The following is a 25,216-nucleotide window of genomic DNA, read 5'->3' as shown; positions in this document are numbered from 1 at the left end:
AGCCCTACTATATACTCTTTTAGTACGCCATGGTCATGGGTCAACATCCTGATTGAACAAATCCCTCTATACATTTGGATTTCCTGTCACCTCTTTCTGTCCTGTTCTTCAACAGGACCATTTTGTTTAGCCTAGGCCTGGGGTCTTGAAAGAAACGGTGCATTTATTGTTCTCTAAATATGTTAGGTTTTATAATAATTTGCATTTGAAATCATTTGAATGTATGATATGTCAATCAAATTGTTTCGGACTATGCTCTCTTCGTAGGCCTTTTAAATGGCAAACTTGTCCCCAGGGGGTAATTGACCCTCACCCCCCCCCCCCCCCCCCCCACCCACACACACACACACTTGCCGTTTATCTCATCCAATTCCGCTATACGTTTTCCAACTTGCTCATGTCTTGCAATAAGATTACTTGGTCTTGTCCTGGCCCTGGCCAGGGTCTTTTTGTTATATAGTGATGTTTTTTTGTTTTTGTTTTTATATTTCTTCTTTTTTTTTTTTTTTGGTTATAAAATGATGTGTAAGCATTTGAGTCTATCTGTTTTGGTTGTATCCTGTGCTTGTGTCTGGATGAGACTTTTGGGTGACCTCAAACTAAGTGCACAGATGGTCGGCTATTGGAATCTACGTCTGTTCCCTTTTTGAAACATTTCCCTTTGCTTTATTTATTTTTATTTTTTTTCTGTGTGCTAATATCACTTGTAAAACTAGAATTTTTCGACTGGTATCCCATTCCTTCCTGTCTACTACTACTAGCCCTAAAATGACCTCAATGTTTTACAAGCGCCATCAATCCTTTAAAAACAGTAAAGTCCGAATGTAGATCCCATCATCTTCCTTGTGGCTCTCGCCGATTTTGCCTAAACCAAAAGTGTCCCAAGGGAGCGTTCACATATTATGTCAACACTTTGGGGGGGGGGGGGGGGGTCTGCCAAATGTTGACAAGTGTTGACATGGGGGGGGGGGGGGGAGGGTTCATACCCAAGATTATGTCATCAAAAATTTGGTTATACAAATAGAATAAAAACACACCCAAGAAAAACACTGTAAAAGTTGAAGCGGATTAGTAACATATATGTTATTATTCGGATAGGACACCAGTCTTCACAAATTACTTTTTACCAGATCAGGTGATCCACCAACACCTATTCACTGCTGGGTGGACAGGGGGCCCCCGAAAAAAAAATGTGGCTGCGATGGGAATCAACTTGAGTTGTCAGGTCTTCAGCCACGCTCTAACAACTGAACTACCCTAAACATGTCTACATCTTCAAAATGGACTTTTTTTTTTTGTTAACATCGTGTAATGCTGGCTACCAGTATTGAACAGAGACAAAGAGGTATATATCAAATTTCACACCTTTTGGCACTCAGTTGTTTTTACCTCTTTTCCTCTGTTCAATAGCCACCATCACATGACTTTCACGAAAAATAGTCCATTTTGATGATGTCATCATATTGGGGGGGGGGGGGGTCAAGTCAATGATGACAATTTATGACATGGGGGGGAGGGGGGGGGGGTCTAAAAATGCCAATTTTTTGTTGACATACTATGTGAACGCTCCCCAAGCTTAATTAAGGATAGGAGCAAAAAAAAAAAAATCGTGCGAGTACAAGTAGTTACAAAGCAGTCCTCTCTCTCTCTCTCTCTCTCTCTCTCTCTCTCTCTCTCTCTCTCTCTCTCTCTCTCTCTCTCTCTCTCTCTCTTAAACATTTTCAAGACCCTATAACTATAAAGTTGTTCTCTTTTATTTTATTTTTTGTTTGTTCGTTTTTGTTTCCTTTTTCTCCGGACTCATATTGTTGCATACAAGGAATGCACAAAGTCAAAGCCATACATTTTGACGTCTTACTGTGTCCAAAATTAAAATAATAAACTTAAAACTCGTGGACGGAAAACACAGTTCCTAACATAAAACAAAATTAATTTTAGGGCAAATTTTTAGTCGAGTCGACCCTGAGCCCTAGAAATAAGAGAGCTAACGTTAACTCTCCTATTTCTAGTAGTACTAATTTCTAGGACTGAGCTAAAACTTGAGATGCTTAGCCAGGTAGTTTGAGCACTTTGGTCTACCCCAACGATACTGGACTTCCGATTTCTATGGAGAGAAGGAGAAGTGGTACAAAGAAGTCTCAAGTTTTAGAGTATAGAGTGTCTAGTGACTTCGGCTTTCAATTTCAGTGCCTTTGCTGATCTAGGGTATGGGTAATTCTGCAGGTCGAATTGTGAGTTCGTATAAGTTTACCGATCACTTGGAATCTTTCAGTCTAACTGATCACACTCATTTTTGAGGTCTCTCTCTCGTATTGGTGACGAGAATTATAATAATAATACAATACTACCCAGCATTTTTGGTCTCTCTCTCTCGTAGTACCCACCTATTTGCCTATTGAATTGTTGTAGAAATATTTAATTTACTGCTTTACTTCTTTATGTATTTCAAGTGTGATCGGTAAACTGGAGGATTAATTAAAATTAATAATAATAATATCTATATCTTTATTGTCCCCCAAAAAGTGGCAATTTGTCATTTGGTTACACATTTATAACAATACAATATTGACATAGACACACTCACACAAGATGCACACTAGTAACATAGTAGTTATCGTTAAAAAAAAACGGGGAAAAAAACCCGGCATCAACAACATTAATTCGCAATCGACCAGTGTCGTAGAATAACAGACAAACTTCAACTTTGGTAAGTATGGTTTATCTCTATCCATTCTTTGCAATTATCTCTGTTTGATACTAAACTGAATCTGTAGTTTAGACATAGGCCTAGGCTGTCAAAGTTAATTGCCTCTTGAAGGCGTTTAGGTGTCTGGAGCTTCCAAAACTTTCACATTGTTATTTATTTCTTCGAGCTGCAACATTTACACTACTCGAAAAGAAATTTGGCTGACATTGACATCCTCACTGATACTCATAATATCAAGAAATGAATAGTTAGTGTCATAATCAACAGAAATTCTACTAAAACTAAAAGATAGTTTTTAATAGACTATAGTCTAAAACATCAGTGATGATTCTGTGTTCTAGGAATTCTATGTGCTGATTCAAAACATGTAGTGGGAATTAGCTTCCTCTTCTTCAGAAGTCTAATGAATGAATCTTATGCCATGTATGTGGCTAGAGAACCATTCAAAAAATTGTTTTGGGGATTGTCATATATGGAGCTTGTAGACTTGTTCAAGCTGCTAACTGTTTAACAGTTCCACTAATTCCATCACAAGGCGATTTCCCCAGGGCTTGTTGCAAAAAAGTACCTTTTTGCATACAATCCAAAATTTTCATGATGATGACATAGGTTTGAAAATTTTTGTAGTTTTTATATTGTGATGCTGCTCCGTCACTGAAGTAAATTACTTTATTTATGCTAGGGAGAGATGACTTCAGATGCCCCACTATGAGTCTGATAAAAATGTGTGCACTGCTGCAATGATAAATAGTCACTAACGATACAAAACCTAATGTGATTCAATTTTCCATTCTCGTTGTAATAGATAACAAAAGGATGAGGTGTATATTGCATATTGTCCCAGTGGTCTCCCTGGACTCATCTTGAATGAAAAAAGCAAAATCTAATAATAGAACTGTGGCTACAGAATTATCACTCAGGATGTCTTCCACATGGTTTAGTTATGCAGCTTGAAACTTTGTATTAAAATGATGTGGTCTTAGATCATGAATTCTTTTGAAGATTTTTTCAGTAATATTTTCAGCAGTATCTTCCAGTGTTAATAAAGTAGCACCACTGTTTGTATGTAAGCTGTAAGCACATCACAGAGATCAAGATCATTTTGAGAAAAGAGATCATCAGATTATTTGTTCCAGGACATTGTTCACAACGACGAAGCATGCATTCTGGATTTTCAATATTACACACTATTTTAATTAATTATTGAGATGAGTGGAATTTATCCCCAGTACCAGCTATTACTATTATGATTAGTTTTGAATTTTGATTTATTTTACAAACACAAACTGAATGCATTCCTTTTGGTCCTACAGTAATATTCCATTTGGGCCAAAGTTCACTGAATTTTGATAAACCAATATTATAGTATGGCTATGTGGTCTAGTGGTATGACACTCGCTTTCGGATCAGAAGGTCTTGGGTTCGAGCCTCACTCGGCGCATAGTTAAGTCCTTGGAAAAGGGTCTTTACTCACATTCTCTCACCGTACTCAGGTGGAAAATGAGTTCCTGACGGTTAACAGCGTTGTCTATGTCGAAAAAATGTGTAATATCACCTAACAGGCGTCATGTCACATCTAAATGTTAAGTGTTGCTGTTGGCCAGGGACCTCATGTAAAGGACTTTGAGCACAATTAGTGGATATTACGCGATATAAAAGCTCAATTTTTAAAAATTATTTTTTTAGAATATTGAGGGTCCATTTTAAAACATTCAACATGCAGTTCGTTTAAATTAACAAGTATCAGATGTTATTTGTTGTTATCAGTTGGTAATTGTTGTTATCAGATGTTATTTGTTGTTATCAGTTGGTAATTGTTGTTATCAGTTGTTATTTGTTGTTATCAGTTGTTATTTGTTGTTATCAGTTGTTATTTGTTGTTATCAGTTGTTATTTGTTGTTATCTCGACAAAGATAAATAAAGATTTCTGATTGTTGTTATCAGTTATTATTTGTTGTTATCTCGACAAAGATAAATACCGCTTTTGATAATTTTTTTTGTTTAATTTTTTCCAGTGTCTTTTCTTCCATCTGTAAAGACAAGTAAACATGGAAGAGCCTTGTAAAATTCAACCAGACAAACGTGATAGGCTTTCACCAGAAGGTTTAACACATTCTAAGACATCACATTCAACAGGCGGATCGGATGATGTTGTCGCGACTGAGGATTCTGTTCCATCATTTAGTAACGCCCTTGAAGATCTTATGAAAACTAAAATATCACCAGAAGTCTTATGCCAGTCTTCTGATGTTGGTGTTAAACTTAAATCAGTAGAAGTTGAAAATAAACCAGAGTCTCATCCACAGTCCATGGAAATCGATGTTAAACTTGAAAATGAAGACATCCAAGCAGACTGCTTTTCCCTTCCGTATTCAAAATTTAGTGCTGTCAATATTAAACTTGAAGCTGTGGACAATAAGGTAGAATATACTCCCCTTACTTGTACCCAATTTAATGATGTCCGTGTTAAACCTGAAGACGAAGGCAGCAAGGCAGAGAACTCTCCCCACACTTGTACCCTATTATCTGATGTCAGTGTTAAACTTGAAGATGAAGACGGCAAGGCAGAGAACTCTTTCCAAACCTTTTCACAATTGAATGACGTCTATGCACAGAGCATTGATGACAGTGTTAGAATAAAACTTGAAGACACCATAACAACAGGTATGTCTTCTGAGATGTCGTCACTGGGGACACGAGGTCAGGTGAGATCATGTTCTTTCTTTTACTGATGATGATGATGATGATCATCATCATCCTCATCATCATAAATAAATAATAAATAACATCTGCATAGCACCTTACCCCGATCTCAATTGTCTTTAGGCACTTTACATTCATAGAATAGATATACCCCCCCCCCCCCCCCCGCCCCCTAAAAAATAAATAAAAAACAACAAACAATTAAACAAAAAAAAAAGACAAACTTCAGATCAATGAGGGTGACGATCACAAATGAGTAAGTATATAAAAGTGGTTGAGCACTGGAGTCTACAAATGTTAGTGTTTGATAAAAAATGGAACATTTGTTGACAAAGTTTGATGTACACTGTGGTAACAGAGTAACACTACAAGTGGCAGACATGACAAAATTCCACATAAAACAGAATCTTTGTGGTGTCTTTTCATCTTACTCTTTATTCCTTTCCTGTTTTAGGAGTCCCGTAATGTCAACAAAGGAGAGCAGAGTTGCAAAACAATTTGTGAGGGGCCAGTCTCTTCCAGTGGTTTGGGGTCAGAGGTCACGGCTATGGAGTTGAAGACTGTTCACGGTATTGTAATGATAATCACCTGTAAATATTTGTCCAGTTTTGAAATATGGGACCTTTCCAATGCCGCCCAATTTGTCCTAATTCACTGGAATGTGACTATTTTAGTCTGCTCCCCCCCCCCTACCCTCGGAGTACAATTAAGCCCTAGGTCACTTCACTGTGATGTTTGGAAGACGGTCTAAGACAGGCGGAATAAAAGGGTGAATTTGTTTGTTGGTTTTGTTTTCTGGTGCTTTTTGTTTTTTTTTTTTTTAAGGAAGGGTGCGGGAAGGAGGGAGGTGGTGTGTTTCTTTAGCACCAAAGTCCCAAAGTTGTGTCAATACAATACATTGATCTTTCCTTTCTATTATGACCCACTCTTACACACACAAAATGTTTTATTACCTTATAAAGCAGCGTTCAATAGTGACAAAAATACACAATGTACATCTTGTTTTTTATGTCTATAGTTCCAGTTTATTAACTCTCCTATACCTTCCAATCTATAACTAGCCAATGACAATCTGGGAACACTGATAGCGTGTTCTTCCTTTTTCTTGGGTACTTTAATTGTAATTCTAGATTTTTTTACTAGATCCCATTTTCTTCCTTTTTACTGGCGCTGATATGACCTTACATTTATTGCAAGCGCCGTGAAATCATTAAAAACAAACAAATACCTTCTTTCTCTTTCATGAACTAATTATGGGTTTTTAGGAAAATTAATCGCAAATTTTTGCACATTTTTTGCAAATTTTGCTGATTTTAGCTTGCAAAATTTGGGGATTATTTTTGCAAAAAAACGCCATGTCAGATTTAAAAGACAATCCATCTCGCCATTGTGGGGTTAAAAGTATAGATAGTATGCGCTTGGCTACAAAGCTCATAACATTGCCATCCGGAAGTATAACGGACAAACACACAAAACTGTGTGTATCCATGAACGTTTATAGTCAGGTTAAATAAGTTTAATGAGCATTACTCATAAACGCAGATGGCAAAAAACAATAACAAAAACCTGAGTGAGGTAGTACGAAAGAGTAAAAAATAAATACTTTCTGTTTTCTTTAAAAGTATGTTGACATTGTAAAAACTGCAACTTACCTAATGGAATAAGTAATCAATAATTTAGAAAATAAATACAAGTGCCAATCAATACTTTAAAAAAATAAATAATTAAATTATGTCCTTCCGCCATGACATCATAAGATATCATCGCCTAGGCATTCAACGAAGGAATAAAGATAATTCATCAAACAAGATGTCTGGTGTCAACAGGAATCACCCATGATGTCCAAGTGAGCAAATTGGGAGTTAATAATCTTACCCAAGGAAAAAAAAGCGAAAGTGCCTGAAGCGGGACTCGAATGCGTGACCTTCCGGGCCACGGTGCAACGCTTTAACCAATCGGCCACATCAATAGGTAAATTAAATGTAATGTAAAGGATTTAACATGCACTCAAAAGGTTTGGATACAAGTTATTTAAGGGTATTTATAAAAAGTTTCAAAGCGTTTGCAAGACGTTAGATAATTTTAGTGTCTTGAAAGGGAAGATGGTACACAACAAAGACAGTCAGAGAGATCATACTCTGTGTCTAGCCTATGACCATCGGAACTCTCAAATATTGGGAAACACCCAGGTGATTCAGGAATGAAGCCGACCACCCAGAGAAATGATTAATTGGGTCATCACTTACAAAAACACAAGCAAACGAAACACACACATAAACACATACACACAGACACATGCGCGCGCAACAAATTATTTCACTCACAGATAGAAGGTGGTGGTGGTGGGGGGGGTGTCATATAACCTATCTTAGGGATACCTAAATCAATGTACGTATGCAGAATCGAATCTTGCACAGCGAAAACAATCTGGATAATGCCCAGCTCAGTTTGAAGTATGAATAGTGAAAGTAAAATACTATTTATCTCAAGATGGTGCAATGACAGGTAATGCGATTCGTCCTACAGATGAAAAGGGCTACTCTTTAAAAAACAAGTTTGCAAGTTTCTCTTATATCAGTCTGTAAAAAATAGTTTTTAGATTTGCCAGTAATTCTGTGCTCGATGAAAACAATTTTACACTGGATGTTGATCCCTAACCCTATTTTTTGTTAACTAATATATTATTATTATTGATGTTATTATTATTATTGATGTTATTATTATTATTGATGTTATTATTATTATTACCATCATTATTATTATTATTATCATCATCGTCATTGTCATCGTCGTCGGCATCATCATCATCATTATTTAAAAAAATATTTTTAAAGTAATAGTATTTGCATTTTGCATTACCTGTTGTCTTGTGTATGTGTAGTGCCTTAGAGCACTGTGTGGATTCTGTGTGCTGTATCAATTCATTATTACATTACATTGACTATTTAACAGATGACCAGTCTTTGAATTATGGACTCCATGAAGACTTTCTTGTTGAACTTGACGTGGATGAAACTACAGACAGTTGTGTGGAATGGCACGAGCCTGGCACTGATTTCCAGAACATTCATGATACAACTTTGGAACATCTTTCTTCAAATCACAACAGGCCAGATCAAAGATTTGATTTTGGTGTATCATACGAATCAGAAGTTGATAAGGAATCTCAACATTCTACAGGTTTACAGTTGCAGAATCATTCAAGAATCCATTCTGGAAAATGGCCGTATAAATGTGTAACCTGTGGAAAAGCTTTTATCAGGAAAACAGATTTACATAAACATTTTAAAACTCATGCAGCAGAAAAAATATATAAATGTGAGACTTGTGGAAAGGCATTTAGCTATAACTCATTTTACAACAACACATCAGAACTCATACAGGAGAAAAGCCATATAAATGTGTAACCTGTGGAAAGGCATTTACTCACAATACAATTTTACAAAACACACAGAAATCATACAGAAACCATTTAATGTGAACTGTGAAGGCATTGCCGATATGTTAAAACATCAATCATACGCAAGTATAAATGTGGGACTTGTGGAAAGGCATTTATTCAGCGTATAGGTTTACATGAACACATAAGAATTCATACAGGAGAAAGGCCATATAAATGTAATACTTGTGGAAAGACATTTACTCGGCGTATCAATTTAAAAGATCACATTAGAATTCATACTGGAGAAAAGGCATGTAAATGTAAGACTTGTGGAAAGGCATTTAATCAGTATAGCCATCTAAAAGATCACATCAGAATTCATACAGGAGAAAAGCCATATAAATGTGTGACTTGTGGAAAGGCATTTAATCAGAATACAATTTTACAACAACACATCAAAACTCATACGGGAGAAAAACCATATAAATGTGAGACTTGTGGAAAGACATTTCCTCGTAATAAACATTTACAAGATCATATCAGAATTCACACAGGAGAAAAGCCATATATATGTGGGACTTGTGGAAAGGCATTTACTCAGAATACAACTTTAAAACAACACATCAGAACTCATACAGGAGAAAAACCATATAAATGTGTGACCTGTGGAAAGGCATTTGCTCATAATACACGTTTACATGAACACATCAGAATTCATACGGGAGAAAAGCCATATAAATGTGAGACTTGTGGAAAGACATTTAGTAAAAATGCACGTTTAAATGAACACATCAGAATTCATACGGGGGATAAGCCATATAAATGTGAGACTTGTGGACAGGCATTTACTCGGATCATACGTTTACGAGAACATATCAGAATTCATACGGGAGAAAAGCCATGTAAATGTGAGACTTGTGGAAAGGCATTTGCTCGATACATGATTTTACAGCAACACCTCAAAATCCATTCTGGAGAAAAACCATATAAATGTGAGAGTTGTGGAAAGGCATTTACTCGGAATGAAACTTTACAATATCACATTAGAATTCATACAGGAGAAAAACCATATAAATGTGTGATCTGTGGAAAGACTTATACTCGAAATGAAAGTTTACAGGTACACATAAGAATTCATACAGGTGAAAAGCCATTTCAATGCTTGTCTTGTGGAAAGGCATTTAGACATAATAGATGTTTAAAAGATCACATCAAAACTCATACTGGAGAAAAACCATAGAAATGTCTGACAAAACAAGATCACATTCGCATAATTTATATGCAAAAAAAACAACAAATAAATGTCTGACCTGTGGAAAGACATTTATCTAGAATACAAATTTACAACAGAACATCAGAACTCATGTGAGAAACACCGTAATAGCGTGTGACCCTAGGAAAGCCATTTATTCAGAATTCAAATTTACAAGATTACATCAGAAGTCATCCAGGAGACAGGCCATTTAAATGTCTGATTTACAGACATGCATTTATTTCGAAAACATGATATTTACTATGACAATCAGAACTTATACGGATGAAAAGCCATATATGTGTGACCGTGAAAGCTTTTAAAGCCTATATTTGACTGGAAAGACTTTTAAGCCATAATGTGACCATGTGAAAGCTTTACCATAAGTGTGACTGTGAAAACTTAAGCCATATAATGTGTGACCTGTGGAAAGAGTTTAAGCCATATTACTACTGTGAAAGCTTACTGTAATCACATTTACAATGTCACATCAGAACTCATCAGAAGAAAATCCATATAAATGTGTGACTTGTGGAAAGGCATTTACTGTGAATTCACATTTACAATGACACATCAGACCACAGGAAAACCATATAAATGTGTGACTGTTGGAAAGACCTTATTTAGAAATCATATTTTAAACGATACTCGATCCACGTGAAAACCATATCACAAATGTTGACTTTGAAAGACCGTGCAGATAAGCATATTTCCAACACATACTACGAAAACCTCTCACTGTGTCATGATTGCAGACCACGATGATCCACGAACCTTCACATTCATAAAAACCCTTGATGGTGTTACATTACTAAATAAATATGAACATTTACATTGCACATTTCCACGAATTTACCATGCTCTATGGGCGTCATCTGTGGTGGGCTGGAGGTCACTTGGTTTGTCCTCTTTACCCCTATATCTGTTTTCTGAGTTGCTTTCTGTCTTTGTCTTGGAATAGAATTACTTGGTTTGTCCTGGCCCTTGGCAGAGAGGGAAACATTCAAATGTATAGTGCTGCTATGTGGTCTTGTGGTATGGCACTCACTTTCGGATCGGAAGGTCCTGGGTTCGAACCTCACGTCTCATAGTTGAGTCATTAGAAAAGACTCTTTACTCACATTCTCTCACCGTACTCGGGTGTAAAATGAGAACCTGACCGTTACGAGCATTTTCTCAGCCCGTAAAAAATTGTAATGTCGCCTAACAGTAACAGGCGTCCTACATGTCAAGTATTGCTGTTGACCAGGGACCCCTTGTTTAAGCGCTCTGAGCATGTTTAGTGGATATTCCACTATATAAAGGCTCAATTAAATTGAAATTATATTGTAAGTTTTGGAGATGATATTTTCTCCTTGAATTTGTAGATCTTTTCTCTGTGTGGTACTGTAATATTTTTTTTTTGTTTTAAATATCATGTATTGTGTGTATTCCTCTTAGTGGAATTCTTGGCTGGTGTCTGGTTTAGACTTATAGGTTGTTTCAAACAAAGTTACATTGATAATGTGCTCTTGGAATCTACCTCTGTTCCCTATTTGAACCATTCCCCTTTGTCTCACTTTTTCTTAGGTGCTTTAATTTGATGTAATTCTTGAATTTTTTTACTATCCCATTTTCTTCTATTTTACTGATGCTGAAATGACCTAAATGTATTGCAAGTGCAATAAAACCTTTAAAAACAAATAAAAACGTATGCCCATCACAACCTTACACGTTCCCCCAAGCCGGCCATACCAGAAAGGGTTACAGAGAGACCACAATCCTATTTAAAGTCATGTCTACGCTGCCACAGCCTTAATTGTCTTCTGTGCGAGGTGCAAGCAAAGAGGAGTGGCTTTGTTTAAGTTACACAACTAGGTTCAATTGGTTGCTTATCTACAAAATTATAGTAGATAAAATAACAATAAAAAGCAAATTTTAATGTTTTTGCTATTCATGGGGCTTATTCAAATGAAGTATCAATTTCAATAAACTATTTTTTTGAATCTATTTTGTTCTCTCCAGAGATGTTGCATTGTTTTTATAAATTTACTTTTTTTTCTCTCAGAAGTGGAGAATATATGCTGTGTTGCTGATCAATGATACACTCTAGCACGGTTTTCTTGAACTCCTCGGGACATGCGAAACCGTAGTTGGAGGAAACAGTTCATTGCCATGACTACGACGTTTGATAGTGAAGGGGTCAGTGTGACTTAGCGGTATAGTTTTTGCTTTGTATCCAAAAGATACCTAGTTTGAACATCCACCGAGTTATATGGCAGTCAACAAGTCATCTCTTCCCTCGCTCAATTTGCAGTGCTATGCTGCAGCTGATACCTCGGTTATTCCAGTCTTCCCTTTGAATTAACCCTAAGACACATTTCCACATGAGGATGAATAAAGGGAAGTTTATTATCATTTATTATTTACTTTATTGATATGTTACAAGGGGTATGTGTGTGTGTGTGAGGTGGGGAAGGGGAGAGATTGCTGTATCACAACATTCCTTTTCCGCCGTAGCCAACAACTAGCACATCATTGAAATTGGAACAAATGGCTTAGTGATTAGAATAGCAGAGGAGTTTGTCAGGTCAGTGGCTGTTTGTGTCTGCATGTTTCTTTTACACACACATGCATTGTAGATAGATAATTTTTTTTTTAAAACCTTTAATTGATTAATTATTTTTTTCATTGGCTTGGTGAAATTAGTGCGAGGAAATCATGTTCAAGAGAAAAATTTGTTTTAGGAAGGAATGGAATGATAACAAAGAATAATAAGGACAAAAATCTGGGACATTTGACTTACACGTTCAAGGAAATCGTGTGTTCGAGGATACTGTGCTAAGTGCTTGTATCTTTTGTTAACATTTTGTTTCTATGTCTATTTTGTTGTTGCATTGTCATGTAATTCAGATTTAATTATTCGAAGTGACTATATGTAATACAACTACGAATAATGGAAACAACCACTTTTCCCTATCTGTACTGCCAGCATTACTTATAGCCACTGGTTCCCCTAACATGTGTGCCATTAATGTTTGTTTGTTTACTAAATTGGTAGAAAAAATATTTGAGTGATTTTCAATAAAATGTTAAATCCAATTTTAAGGTCCAATGAACTAAAAATGGATTTAAAACGGAAAGCTGGTATCCATACTCCCTTTTTCTGAAAACAATTTTCTGTGCTTTGCAGAGTATGGATTGGCTCCAGCCTATTCGCAGTCATAGTACAGATAGTCACTCACTCACTGTCAATCATCTCCGGGCCTGCTGGCACTTGAAGCGATGCATGGGATCTCCACCAGGTCCTGTCAGCCGTTATTCTTGGCGCCATCTCGAAGGACAGACCTCTTTGTTTTAGGTCCCTCTCTACTGTACATCTCCAAGTCTCCTTGGGGCGGCTTCGCTTCCTCTTTCCTTGGGATGTCCATCGCAGAGCCTTTCTTATCAGTGTTTCATCAGGTCTGCGACAGACATGCCCATCCAACCATTTCCATCTTCTCCTTTTATTGAGAGTAGAACAGATAGGGCTAGGTTTATTTATTTTTAAATAATAATAATGATAAAAAATATGAATAATGATAATAATAATAATAAAAATAATAATATAATAATAATAATAATAATAATAATAATAATAAATAATAATAATAATAATAATAATAATAATAATAATAATAATAATAATAATAATTATAATGATAATAATAATAATAATAATAATATAATAATAATAATAATAATAATAATAATAATAATAATAATAATAATAATAATAATAATAATAATAATAATTATAATGATAATAATAATAATAAATAATAATAATAATAATAATAATAATAATAATAATAATAATAATAATAATAATAATAATTATAATGAAATTATAATAATAATTATAATAATAATAATAATAATAATAATAATAATAATAATAATAATAATAATAATAATAATAATAATAATAATAATAATATATAATAATAATGGATGGGAGTTGTAAAGAACAAATTGACAGCTAAATTGAAAGTTTAATAATTAATTGCGTTCCGCAATAAGCTTGTGATGAAATTGTTCTCTATTGTTCAGCTTTTTCTGACAATCACTGAAGTAAGCTGAGACAGGGGCTTCAAAAAGGCCTCAAATTAACAAGGCCTCTGGGTGGGATTTCTGACCTCCCATAATGGGCAGGGAGGCACTTACCATGTCTTGTATCCCCATATATTTGTTTTCCAACATGCTATTTGTCTTTATCTTGGAATGAGGTTACTTGGTTTTGTCCTGGCCGGATTCCTAGTTGGGAGGGAAACAGTCAAATGCATAGTTATTGTTTTGGGAGATTCAATTTTTTTCCTTGTAAATCATCTCTCTGTTATGTATTATTATATTTGTTATTTTGAATGTATAATGTAAGCATTTGAGTGTATTCCTCTTTGTTGGATTTTGTGCTGGTTTCCGGATGAGACTTATAGCTGATCTCAAACTAAGTACATGGGTGGTGTGCTCTTGGAATCTACATCTGATCCCTATTTGTTCCCAATTCCCCTATGTCTTACTTTTTCTTGGTGCTTTAATTGTAATTCTAGAACTTTTTACTACCCCATTTTCTTCCTTTTTACTGGCGCTGATATAACCTAAATGTGTTGCAAGCGCCGTAAAACCCTTAAAAACAAAACCAAACAACATAACAAGGCCTGATCTGGTTTTTGGTTGATACATCAAATGTAGAAGCAACGACTTTGCCTTGTTGGGGGTGGGATATTACGTTTTGCTGTATCGAATTTGGAATCTTCAAAATAAAGAGTGCACAAAACATTTATTCAGACATTTATTTATGACTTGCAATCTTTTTTTTTTTTTTTCAAATCAAATTGTCCATTGTTGTATTGGTCACTCACTTCCCACGGTTTTCTTCACCTTTAAGAAATGGATTGGATCACAGATCTATGTTTGGTTTTACAGTTAATGGCACACCATTGAACATTGAAATTGCGCTTTCTATCTTGATAACAGACTGGGCTCCCGATTCCGTGCGGTCAGCCAAGTCAACATTTAAACCAATATCGGATTATCTCCCCCCCCCCCCCCCCCCCCCATCTCCCTCTCTCTCGTTCCCCCCACAGCAAGTCAGTTCCAGATATTATAACACGATGATGATAAACATACTTGAGTCTTTCATCCCCTAAGAGGAAAGTCTAAATGTTAATCGGGAAGAAAAGAATTTATAATTTATATTTAAATTTGGATAAGTCTTATTTATAAAATGCGAAATAATCTGAGAGAACGAGAACGAATGATACGTAACAATATGAGTAAGGAGAAAAACGAACAAAAGAAACAACCCCACCCCCCCCCCCCCCCCCCCCCCCAAAAAAAAAAAAAGATAAGAGAAAAACTTTTTAGTTATAGGGTCTTGAATATGTTTGAGGGAGCGTCAGAGAGTCAGTCCACTGGTGGACTGAAAACACAGTTCCCTTTTAAAATATTTTTATTTCTGGTGGTCTGTCCATTGGTGGACTGAATACACAATTCCTTTTTAAAATATTTTTATTTCTGGTGGTCTGTCCATTGGTGGACTGAATACACAATTCCTTTTTAAAATAGTTTTGTTTCTGGTGGTCAGTCCACTGGTGGACTGAATACACAGTTCCTTTTTAAAATATTTTTATTTCTGGTGGTCGGTCCACTGGTGGACTGAATACACAGTTCCTTTTTAAAATATTTTTATTTCTGGTGGTCGGTCCACTGGTGGACTGAACACACAGTTCCTTTTTATTTACCTCGGTACTGGTCCGATCTGGGTTGCCACATTGTCTCTAATAATTAATACAGTAAAGAACTGCCATGACAGTTTTTTGCATCGCTTGCGGCCGCAACGCAGCCGCAAAAAATGGCAAAGAATCGCTGATTTGCATTGCGAAGAAATATTTTTTAAAATATAGTGGGGACCAGTGATGATAATCTTCCGCGGAATTCTGGGATTTTAGGATTTTTTCATAGATTTTCCGTCGTTTTTGTCATGTCAAACATTTTCTGCTAAGGGATAGTTCAAGGGAAAAAAACATGACAATATGCCTTCAATCATTTTTTGACACCTCTGCTCAGTTGCATGAATTTTGGTGGCACTCCTTTATTTATGACGTTAGTCTAGACACACTGGCGCCAAATGGCAAAAGTAGTACAAGACACATGGTGGCCATGGATGAGAAGATGATCGAAAGGGAAGGGGATGGAGCAAATGGATGTAAATATTTGTGTAGTTTTTAGGCATGGTAGATAGTACCTTTGGCGATTTTATGTTTTATAAGCGTGTCTTTTTTTTTTCTTTTAAATTTTTGTTTTGTTTTTGTTTTTGTTTGATTGTTCTGAATTTGTTAATAGTAATAGAATTCATTACAACTTGTGTATAATTATAAAACAATAAAAAAAATAAAAATCACTTCATCAATTCTCTCTCTCTCTCTCTCTCTCTCTCCTCTCTTCTCTCTCTCTCTCTCTCTCTCTCTCTCTCTCTCTCTCTCTCTCTCTCTCTCTCTCTCTCTCTTAGCCACCCTTCTATCTTCATATTATGTTTATAGATATCTTTATCTTTTGGTAATAGAGAGATAATAAGTTAGGCTGATCGGTTTAAGAAATGATTGTTTAAAGTAGGTACGGCAAACTGCCGCTAATGCGCTCTGGCGGACAATTTTCGATGTGTTTTACATCAATTTTACTTCGTTGTATTCCATTCAAGGAATTTACCCAATGGAAACCGTACGGTGCTCTTATTGGCTAACCAACCAGCGGCCTCGATGAGAAAAATATCCGCCATTTTGCTGTTGGCTGGGAATCGCGTTACTATAGTAAACAAGCGCTGATCGGCCGTTCATGAAAACAAGTTGCTGCTCGCTCGTTTAACTCAAAATTATTCAAAACGATCTCTCTAAAATGATATAAATGTGACTTCTTAAGGTTTTCTTCACGGTCAAAACCACACAACATTCTATTAATGATTACGTCCGAGGCAAAAAGGAATATTGACAGGTCGACCGAGAGTTGAACTCGTGAGACGACAAACATCAATGCGAAGTGTAGCGAGAGTCAAGCTATTGTTTGTCTTGTCCTATTCTATATAGAGAAAAGGATAAATAGTATAGCCTCGTGTGTGAGTGGTTGCGTGTCATAGTCTTGTTTTTAAATTGTTTCTGTTGTTTATGTGTGTAGTGATGACTCTCTCACACTCAATTTCAATGCCGAAAGAGGAATTCCCGCACACAAGAAAGGGGAATTGGGGTGGTATTTGGCATATATATTGTATAGTATCTAGTTCTAAATAGATAACTGATTAGAATTATATTATGATATATAAACACAATGCCAAATACAATTCCGAAGTTTCCTTATTTCAAATGAAGTAAAGCTCCAAAACCTAATGGTAGTGATTGTAGTACTGAGTGTTAGTGAGGTGATGTGGTGTTGGTGGTGGTTGTAGTTGTAGTAGTAATAGTGATGATGATGTGTTGGTGATGATTGTAGTTGTAGTAGTAGTGGTAGTGGTGATGATGTGGTGGTGGTTGTAGTAGTAGTGGTAATGGTAATGATATGGTGGTGGTGGTGGTTGTAGTAGTAGTGGTCGTGATGATGATGTGGTGGTGGTGTTTGTAGTAGTAGTGGTAATGATGCGGCTATGTGGTCTAGTATTATGACACTCGCTTCCGGATCGGAAGGTCCTGGGTTCGAGCCTCGCGCTCGGCGCATAGTTGAGTACTTGGAAAAGGCTCTTTACTCACATTCTCTCACCGTACTCAGGTGTAAAATGAGTACCTGGCCGTTAACAGAGTTGTCTTTGTCCGAAAAATTGTAATATCGCCTAACAGGCGTCATGTCCCGTCCTACATGTTAAATGTTGACCAGGGACCCCTTGTAAAGCGCTTTGAGCACATTTAGTAGATATTGCACTATATAAAGCTCAATTAAAAAAAAAAATATTTCAATGATGATGATATGGTGGTGGTGGTTGCAGTAGTAGTAGTGGTAGTGATGATAATGTGGTGGTGGTTGTAGTTGTAGTGGTAGTGATGATGATGTGGTTGTGGTGGTTGTAGTAGTAGTTGTAATGGTGATGATGATATAGTGGTAGTGGTGGTTGCAGTAGTAGTGGTAGTGATGACGATGTGGTTGTGGTGGTTGTAGTAGTAGTGGTAATGGTAATGATATGGTGGTAGTGGTGGTTGTAGTAGTAGTGTAATGGTAATGATATGGTGGTGGTTGTAGTAGTAGTGGTCGTGATGACGATGTGGTTGTGGTGGTTGTAGTAGTAGTGGTAGTGATGCTATTGTGGTGGTGGTTGTAGTAGTTGAGGTAGTGATGTGGTGGTGGTTGTAGTAGTAGTGGTGGTGGTGGTGGTTGTGGTAGTAGTGGTAATGATGATGATATGGTGGTGGTGGTTGCAGTAGTAGTGGTAGTGATGACGATGTGGTTGTGGTGATTGTAGTAGTGGTAGTGATGATGATGTGCTGGTGGTGGTGTAGTAGTAGTGGTAGTGATAATGATGTGGGGCTGGTGGTTGTAGTAGTAGTGTTAGTGATGATATTGTGGTGGTGGTTGTAGTAGTAGATGATGTGGTGGTTGGAAAACACATTACAGGTTATTATAATACATGATTACACACATTCTCTAACTTCATTTTTTGACATCTTCGTTGTGCCATAAATATACGCAACAGTTCTGAAACATTTTATTGTGGATTTTGATATTGTTTGTTGTTTTTCTTGTGTCGTTATGTTGACATAGATACCGAATGAATGGTAATTACTACATTCTCAGCCAACAACAAAATGGCGCTGAATGCTTTCATTGGTGGACACTTTTCAGGCTTCGTACGTATTCTCATTCGTTTAATTCTATGATTCCATTAAATATCAAAATGACAAGGATAAAATTTATATCAATCGAAAGCTTATTCAAATCCCTTTAAAATGGTGTCTAAATGATTTATCTGCTTTTTTTAAAGATAATTTAAGTGGGTTTTGAAACAAGTCACTAATCGGCTCGTCCGCTGATGGAAAAAAAATTTTTAATTAATTTAATGAACTTTTCGCGATCTGTCATCTTGAAGAGCTTGGCGAATTCGGGCCATGGGTGGTATCGGATCAGTAATTGGTTTAAAATGTGTACAAGATCTTGACGTTTCGATCGATACCAAATAACTGTTGGTTTATTTAGGGGAAGCGATTTTATTTTTAAAATTTCTCAAAAAAAGGAAGATTAAACTCATTTCCACAAAATTTCAGCAGACTATTTTTATATCACTGGAAAGCTCATCCATTTTTCTCTTAAAATATGGAGATGCCGTACCGATTATAAGTATCGCCCACATTCGCCCAGCATTTAACATTGGTAAATAAACACTAGTTGCACAGCCCAGTCAGTCAGGGTTGCCAGTTTGGCATTTTAAATGCCAGATTCCAAAAATCTGGCATTTTTGAAAACCGTTTGGCATTAGAAAAAATCATTTGGCATTTGGCATTTTCATTTGGCATTTTCTTTTCTTGTATATTATACTTCAAATGACACCTTTTCTTAATTATTTCTAAACGCGTAAAAACAAATCTCTTCACATCGCAAAACTTTGCTATTAAAACTGTGATGGATATTGTTTCTAATTTTTTTCTCTATAACTTCTTTGGACTCTGCACTTGAACCAGATTCAACAAAAAACATCATAAGAAACACGAAACAGTAAGTTTTCTTAATTGTCAATAATTATTTAACTGTTTACGTATTTACCTTTCATGTTAATGTATTTCTTTTTCATTCTTAAAATCCAACCGTGGTGTAGTGGTTTAGCACTTCACTTAGTAGTCAGTAGGTAAAAAATTACCCCAACAGGAAATTTAGTATAATTAAAAAAAAAAAAGAAAAAGAAAAGAAAACACGCAAGCCACCAGGATATGATAGTAAATTGTCTATCAAAAGTGAGTAGTTTTCTTAGTGGGGGTGGGAGTCAACAGACTTTGGCATTTTTTGGAGTGTTTTGGCATTTTTTGAGTCTTCCCCTGGCATTTTGTTGAAAAATAATCTGGCAACCCTGCAGTCAGTGAGAGCAAAATGGCGTGCCGACCAGAGGCTGCCTCGACGGACCAGGTCGAAAATACAGACGCAATTGATCGAACTGTTATAATAGGTGAGTCGAAATGTTTTTAACATGTAAATTATTTAATATAATTTGTAGCTGATAAGTTTCAAACCACTTTTTAATCAATTTTGTACTTGTAATTGTAATAGCAATTAGATCGATGTTGACCGGTTAAGTCAATGGTTTGTTGACAAGTGAGTCGTGAACTTTGCGGTGAGATGTATTTTTTATTTAGAAAGTTTGGGTATTGACAGTATGATTTATATAAACTGCAGGTATTGTAAATATGATTTTAAAACATTTGTGATCGCTATCTGGTATAGTGCTTTCTATATCCAACTAAGTTGCGGTCACACATTTCTCTTCACAACGGCCTCAAATTTCAAAATGCGGATTCCAGTTTGGACTATTCCATGTTTACCAACATATTGATGAATACAGTTTATTAAAATTTATTAATCAAGAGATCAGTGGCCTATAAACTTTTAAAATTGATTTTGGTTTATTACATCCCCGTTTTGATATTTTGATCCTACTTATTGTAACATAATAGTTTGCTACGGATTTCTCAACCTTCTCACCCCTACCATTTACCATTTTGAGACTGCCCATTTTAGTAATTATTTAGAGTTTTGCTGAAGGTTTAAATATTATTAATACCCCTTAAAATTTTGTCTGCACAATTATTTAGCTCTTTTTTCATCAGTTTAAAAATTATTTTGTTTTCTTATTACTATATATTTTTATTTTTTTTTTGGGATTCATATATTTGCTTTATCATCATGAATTTCCAGGCGATGCCCAATGCCAGGCCCTTAGAAACAGATTCCTTGGATCTGGAAAAGGCAGGAGGCCAAACTTGCCCCCTTGAGCTGTTGACAACAATTTGATTCTTCAGCTGTACCATCTAAAGGAAGAAGCTGGATGCTCTTGGGACAAGGTAATTTGCTTTTTGCTTTCGGGGGTCCAAATTATTGTCTGTGCTCAAGAAATCCTTAGAAACTTTCTTTTTTATGTGATTTCTTGAATATTTATTTTGGGTTGATGAGAGTGAGAGAGAGAATTGGGGGGTTGTGCCGAAAGATGCTGGGCACATATTATATTATTAATATTTGTGAGCTTCTCGTTTGTGACAAGAGATACCTCTGTTGCTGAAATGGCAATCAAAATAGAGAATTGTGGTGGTGATAACGTTGCAGATATTGCTGCTGATGAAGGTGAATTATTCTTCATTTGTGGCATTGAGCTCCTGCTGCTAAGTTGACCTGCTGGATGACCCTTAGTAGAATCGCAAATACAATTAGATGGTAGAGATATCAACTTTGACAATTCACTTTTTTTTATTTTTAGGTCAGTACTAAATCTGGTAGTTCCCCAAGTTGATTATTTGTTTAGATAGTTTGATATACCTTAGCATATATATGTTAATGGTAAGTGTTGCGAGGAAATATATTATTTTTATAAATATAAATATATCAGGTAAATCAATACCAAATCAGACTTTTGATTGTGTTTTATTTTTCAGCTGTGCTCGTGGTCCCTCCATTGACAGGAGCAGTGTCCGCAAGTTGACAGAAAACGCTTAAAATGTAATGAAATACGATTGGAACGACTGTCGATATAACATTGTCTGGAGTTTGGAATGATTTACTCATATTTTGACTGCAGCTCGACAGAACTTGCTGTCAAGACTATTTTTTCTTAACTGTTTTCGCCATTTTTATGAATGTTTGAAGACCCATTATATTTTAATTTTCTTTTGTTAATAGTTGATTTCCACTTCATTTATTTCTATTTTTGTAACATTAGTCCAATATACTGATTTTTCCATAATTCTTATGTTTTTTATGAATTTTTAAAAATTCGTAGTCGGTGAATTATTTTTCAATAGTGTGACTTTGGAGACATTATATAGGAAATTTATATAGTTGTCATTCATATTTATTGGAATTGCCCTTATAGATCTTGATTTATACTTTGATTTGATGAAACTTGGATGTTTGTATCTTTATTCATTGATTTTATGCGAAATTTTGAAATTGACAATTTTTCACATTTTTTGTCTCCCTTGGCGATTTATGGGAAATATGCATTTTTTGCGTTTTCGTGGCGCTTAAAATGTAATTAAATAAAGAGCTAGAGTTCTGAAAAAAATTGGAGTTGTTTAATTTATATGAGACTCTAAGCAGTTGAAATTTTGTCATTGTGAGCCCGATACTTTTTTTTATACGAAGCCCCGAAGTTGGGTGCTGAAGCAGGGTGTCGCAACGACGAAATTGTCAAATTTTCAAATGGCCATATCTTCCTTAAAATTTGAGATACAGGTATGATATTGGTATCAAAATGCTCAGAATTGCAAACTCTTTTAAGCAAAAGTGACTAAATTGAGCATTGTTGGGTTTGAAAAATCAGTTTTCTGTACCTATTTAAAGGCTAATTTAAATTTGCTTTATTGATGGAATATGTTTTGCAATCGATTAAAGAAAGATTCTTATTTATAAGCTGCATCATCACAAGGTTGCAATAATACTAACCGGGTTTGTTATGTAAAAACAAATACCTCCTGGTCTTTTGGCCAAAAGTTTATCATAATCTCTTGATATAGTGGGCGACATTATAGGCCTCTAAAATGTTTAATTGGAAATGACAATCCATTAAATTATATTTGCAAAAGGTCAGGATGTGTCGAATGATCAGAAGTGCTTTAGGACTTCATAGTTATGTTATATTTGCATTAAATTTGGGCTTGACTGACGGGCCGGTAGATTTTCCTCCTTTTTGACAAATTGTCATTATCATCACTGGGGAACCTGTGCTTGTGTCAGGATTAAACATTTAGATAATCTCAAAATAAGTACACTGTCTTCCTTTTTCTTGGGTAATTTAATTGTAATTCTAGAACTTTTTACTAGATCCCTTTTTCTTCCTTTTTACTGCTACTGGCGCGTTGCAAGCGCCGTGAAACCTTTAAAAACAAACAAATACCTTCTTTCTCTTTCATGAACTAATTATGATGGGTTTTTAGGAAAATTAATCGCAAATGTTTTGCAAATTTTGCTGTTTTTTGCTTGAAAAATTTGAGATTTTTATTTTTTTTGCACAAAAACCGCCATGTCAGAAAGAAATAGAAACAATTATTTTTTTTAATGCGCACAATTACGTATCTAGAGTTATTGATTTACAAAAAAGATAATAGAACTCTCGATTGTGAATGGCAATTTTACTACTGATCTCAAATTGACAGATTTTTAGGACGAGACGCGCAAAAAAAAAAAAAAGAATTAGGTAGAATTGGAGTAGGGCCCGAGGGCCCAGTGTTCGCAAAGCCTTTACGTCTAAAACTAATAGAAAATATATCCTTTCTTTAAAAAATATAGCCTCATGGAAACATTGTGCCATTTGAGTCAATAAAAAAAATTATACGGCGCACAACTCTACTGAAAGATTTGATAATTAGAAATGTATTTTTTACAGACAGATAATCAGCAGATAACTTGATTTCCTTTAAAGTTAAAGGATGGTGGGTACAATATCGAATGAAAATAGTTCTTTCCCCGTGAAATTGCGGGCTTTTTACTAGATAGTTGTTTTAAAATGCGTACTTACCTCACGAAACGGACGATCCCAAGTGTCATTGTGACATTGACACCCGTCAATCAAATGACGCGAGTTTATTTATTTTTTTTAAAGATAAATTAAAAAAAAACTATACCAGAACTACATTTTCCCTCCTTCACCCACGTTCAAAGAAAACTGAAGAAACCTGGATCTGATTATTACGTGAGTTGAAAACAAGAAACGTGAATTAAACAAATGTTTATAAGAAGTATGATAATAATTAACAAATAATAAATGCGAAATAAAAAATCGAAAGAAGTCCGTAATATATTATAGGGCCATATTACAGACTAAATTGCTTCAGACATTGAAACATATCTGAGGCTTGTCTCATAGGCGAGCTATAGCTCGCCAGTGAGACAATTTGTCCCGATCCACCAGATGGCGCCACCAGTCTTTGGCAATGGCTCGCCTGTGAGACGGAGTGCTCGCCAAATCCGTGGCTAAAATGGCGACGTGGTCACGTGATGCTTTTTATCGATACCAAAATAGTATTGACATTGGATTAAACTAGATAAAATGGCTTTTTAAGAATATTTGACATCTATATTTGGAGTTAAAATGGAAGAAATAAAGGATTTGATAAATTTAGAGTATGGCAGTACCTATGTGTCCTCCATGGGTGAACCATCGCTGTAAATAATTAAATATATTGACTACTGTCTCGAGTATTATTGGTATCGATATAATTTTTCCGCCAAAACTAAACAAGAAAAAGGAGTGGAGTTGCCTCGATAATAGGTAGCTACTAGCTAGAGTAGGTAATACAGCGTTGCCAGTTTGGCATTTTAAATGCCAGATTCCAAAAATCTGGCATTTTTGAAAACCGTTTGGCATTAGAAAAATCATTTGGCATTTGGCATTTTCATTTGGCATTTTCTTTTCTTGTATATTATACTTCAAATGACACCTTTTCTTAATTATTTCTAAACGCGTAAAAACAAACATCTTCACATTTCTTTTTCATTCTTAAAATCCAACCGTGGTGTAGTGGTTTAGCACTCCACTTAGTAGTCAGTAGGTAAATAATTACCCCAACAGGAAATTTAGTATAATTCAAAAAAAAACAAAAAACAAAAAACAAAAAATAAAAAATAAAAGAAAAAGAAAAGAAAACACGCAAGCCACCAGGATATGATAGTAAATTGTCTATCAAAAGTGAGTAGTTTTCTTAGTGGGGGTGGGAGTCAACAGACTTTGGCATCTTTTTGAGTGTTTTGGCATTTTTTGAGTCTTCCCCTGGCATTTTGTTGAAAAATAATCTGGCAACCCTGGTAGGTAAAGCAAAACTGAAACGTGAAAGGAACATGGTCAATGGCATCAAGATGAAGAGTAAGTTTAAGCTGACGGTAAAATAATTAAGTCGGAGGACTTTTCATCCTCCTTAGTCTTAGCGTATTCAAATCTGTCACCTCCACCCCTAGGAACGATGCTTTTTTCCTTTTTTCTAT

At 35.6% G+C, this 25,216-nt stretch overlaps 1 protein-coding gene and 2 long non-coding RNA genes across 3 annotated transcripts; 2 read left to right on the top strand and 1 right to left on the bottom strand.

The window, feature by feature from the left end:
- The first annotated feature begins 2,077 nt into the window (after positions 1–2,077).
- LOC144958035 (uncharacterized) lies at positions 2,078–12,034 on the top strand. Its single transcript, XM_078889620.1, is given in 7 exon segments — positions 2,078–2,205; positions 2,524–2,707; positions 4,724–5,413; positions 5,866–5,980; positions 8,364–8,762; positions 8,765–8,829; positions 8,963–12,034. Coding segments are annotated over 5 exon segments (2,307 nt in total). The 5' UTR covers positions 2,078–2,205; positions 2,524–2,707; positions 4,724–4,756; the 3' UTR covers positions 10,034–12,034.
- A 45-nt stretch (positions 12,035–12,079) lies between these two features.
- LOC144958028 (uncharacterized) lies at positions 12,080–24,083 on the bottom strand. Its single transcript, XR_013642308.1, has 2 exons — positions 23,754–24,083; positions 12,080–13,527 (listed from the first exon to the last, which is right to left on the bottom strand). It is a non-coding gene; the product is annotated as an uncharacterized LOC144958028 (long non-coding RNA).
- Positions 20,105–22,301, top strand: LOC144958039 (uncharacterized). The gene is made up of 3 exons (XR_013642317.1): positions 20,105–20,195; positions 20,942–21,087; positions 21,673–22,301. It is a non-coding gene; the product is annotated as an uncharacterized LOC144958039 (long non-coding RNA).
- Positions 24,084–25,216: the final 1,133 nt, after the last annotated feature.

Source organism: Berghia stephanieae, chromosome 12 (genome assembly GCF_034508935.2).
Source record: "Berghia stephanieae isolate SIO BIC M18660-M18661 chromosome 12, UCSD_Bste_1.3, whole genome shotgun sequence".
In the NCBI taxonomy this organism is placed as follows: domain Eukaryota; kingdom Metazoa; phylum Mollusca; class Gastropoda; order Nudibranchia; family Aeolidiidae; genus Berghia; species Berghia stephanieae.
This window is presented reverse-complemented; position numbering and strand designations above follow the sequence as displayed.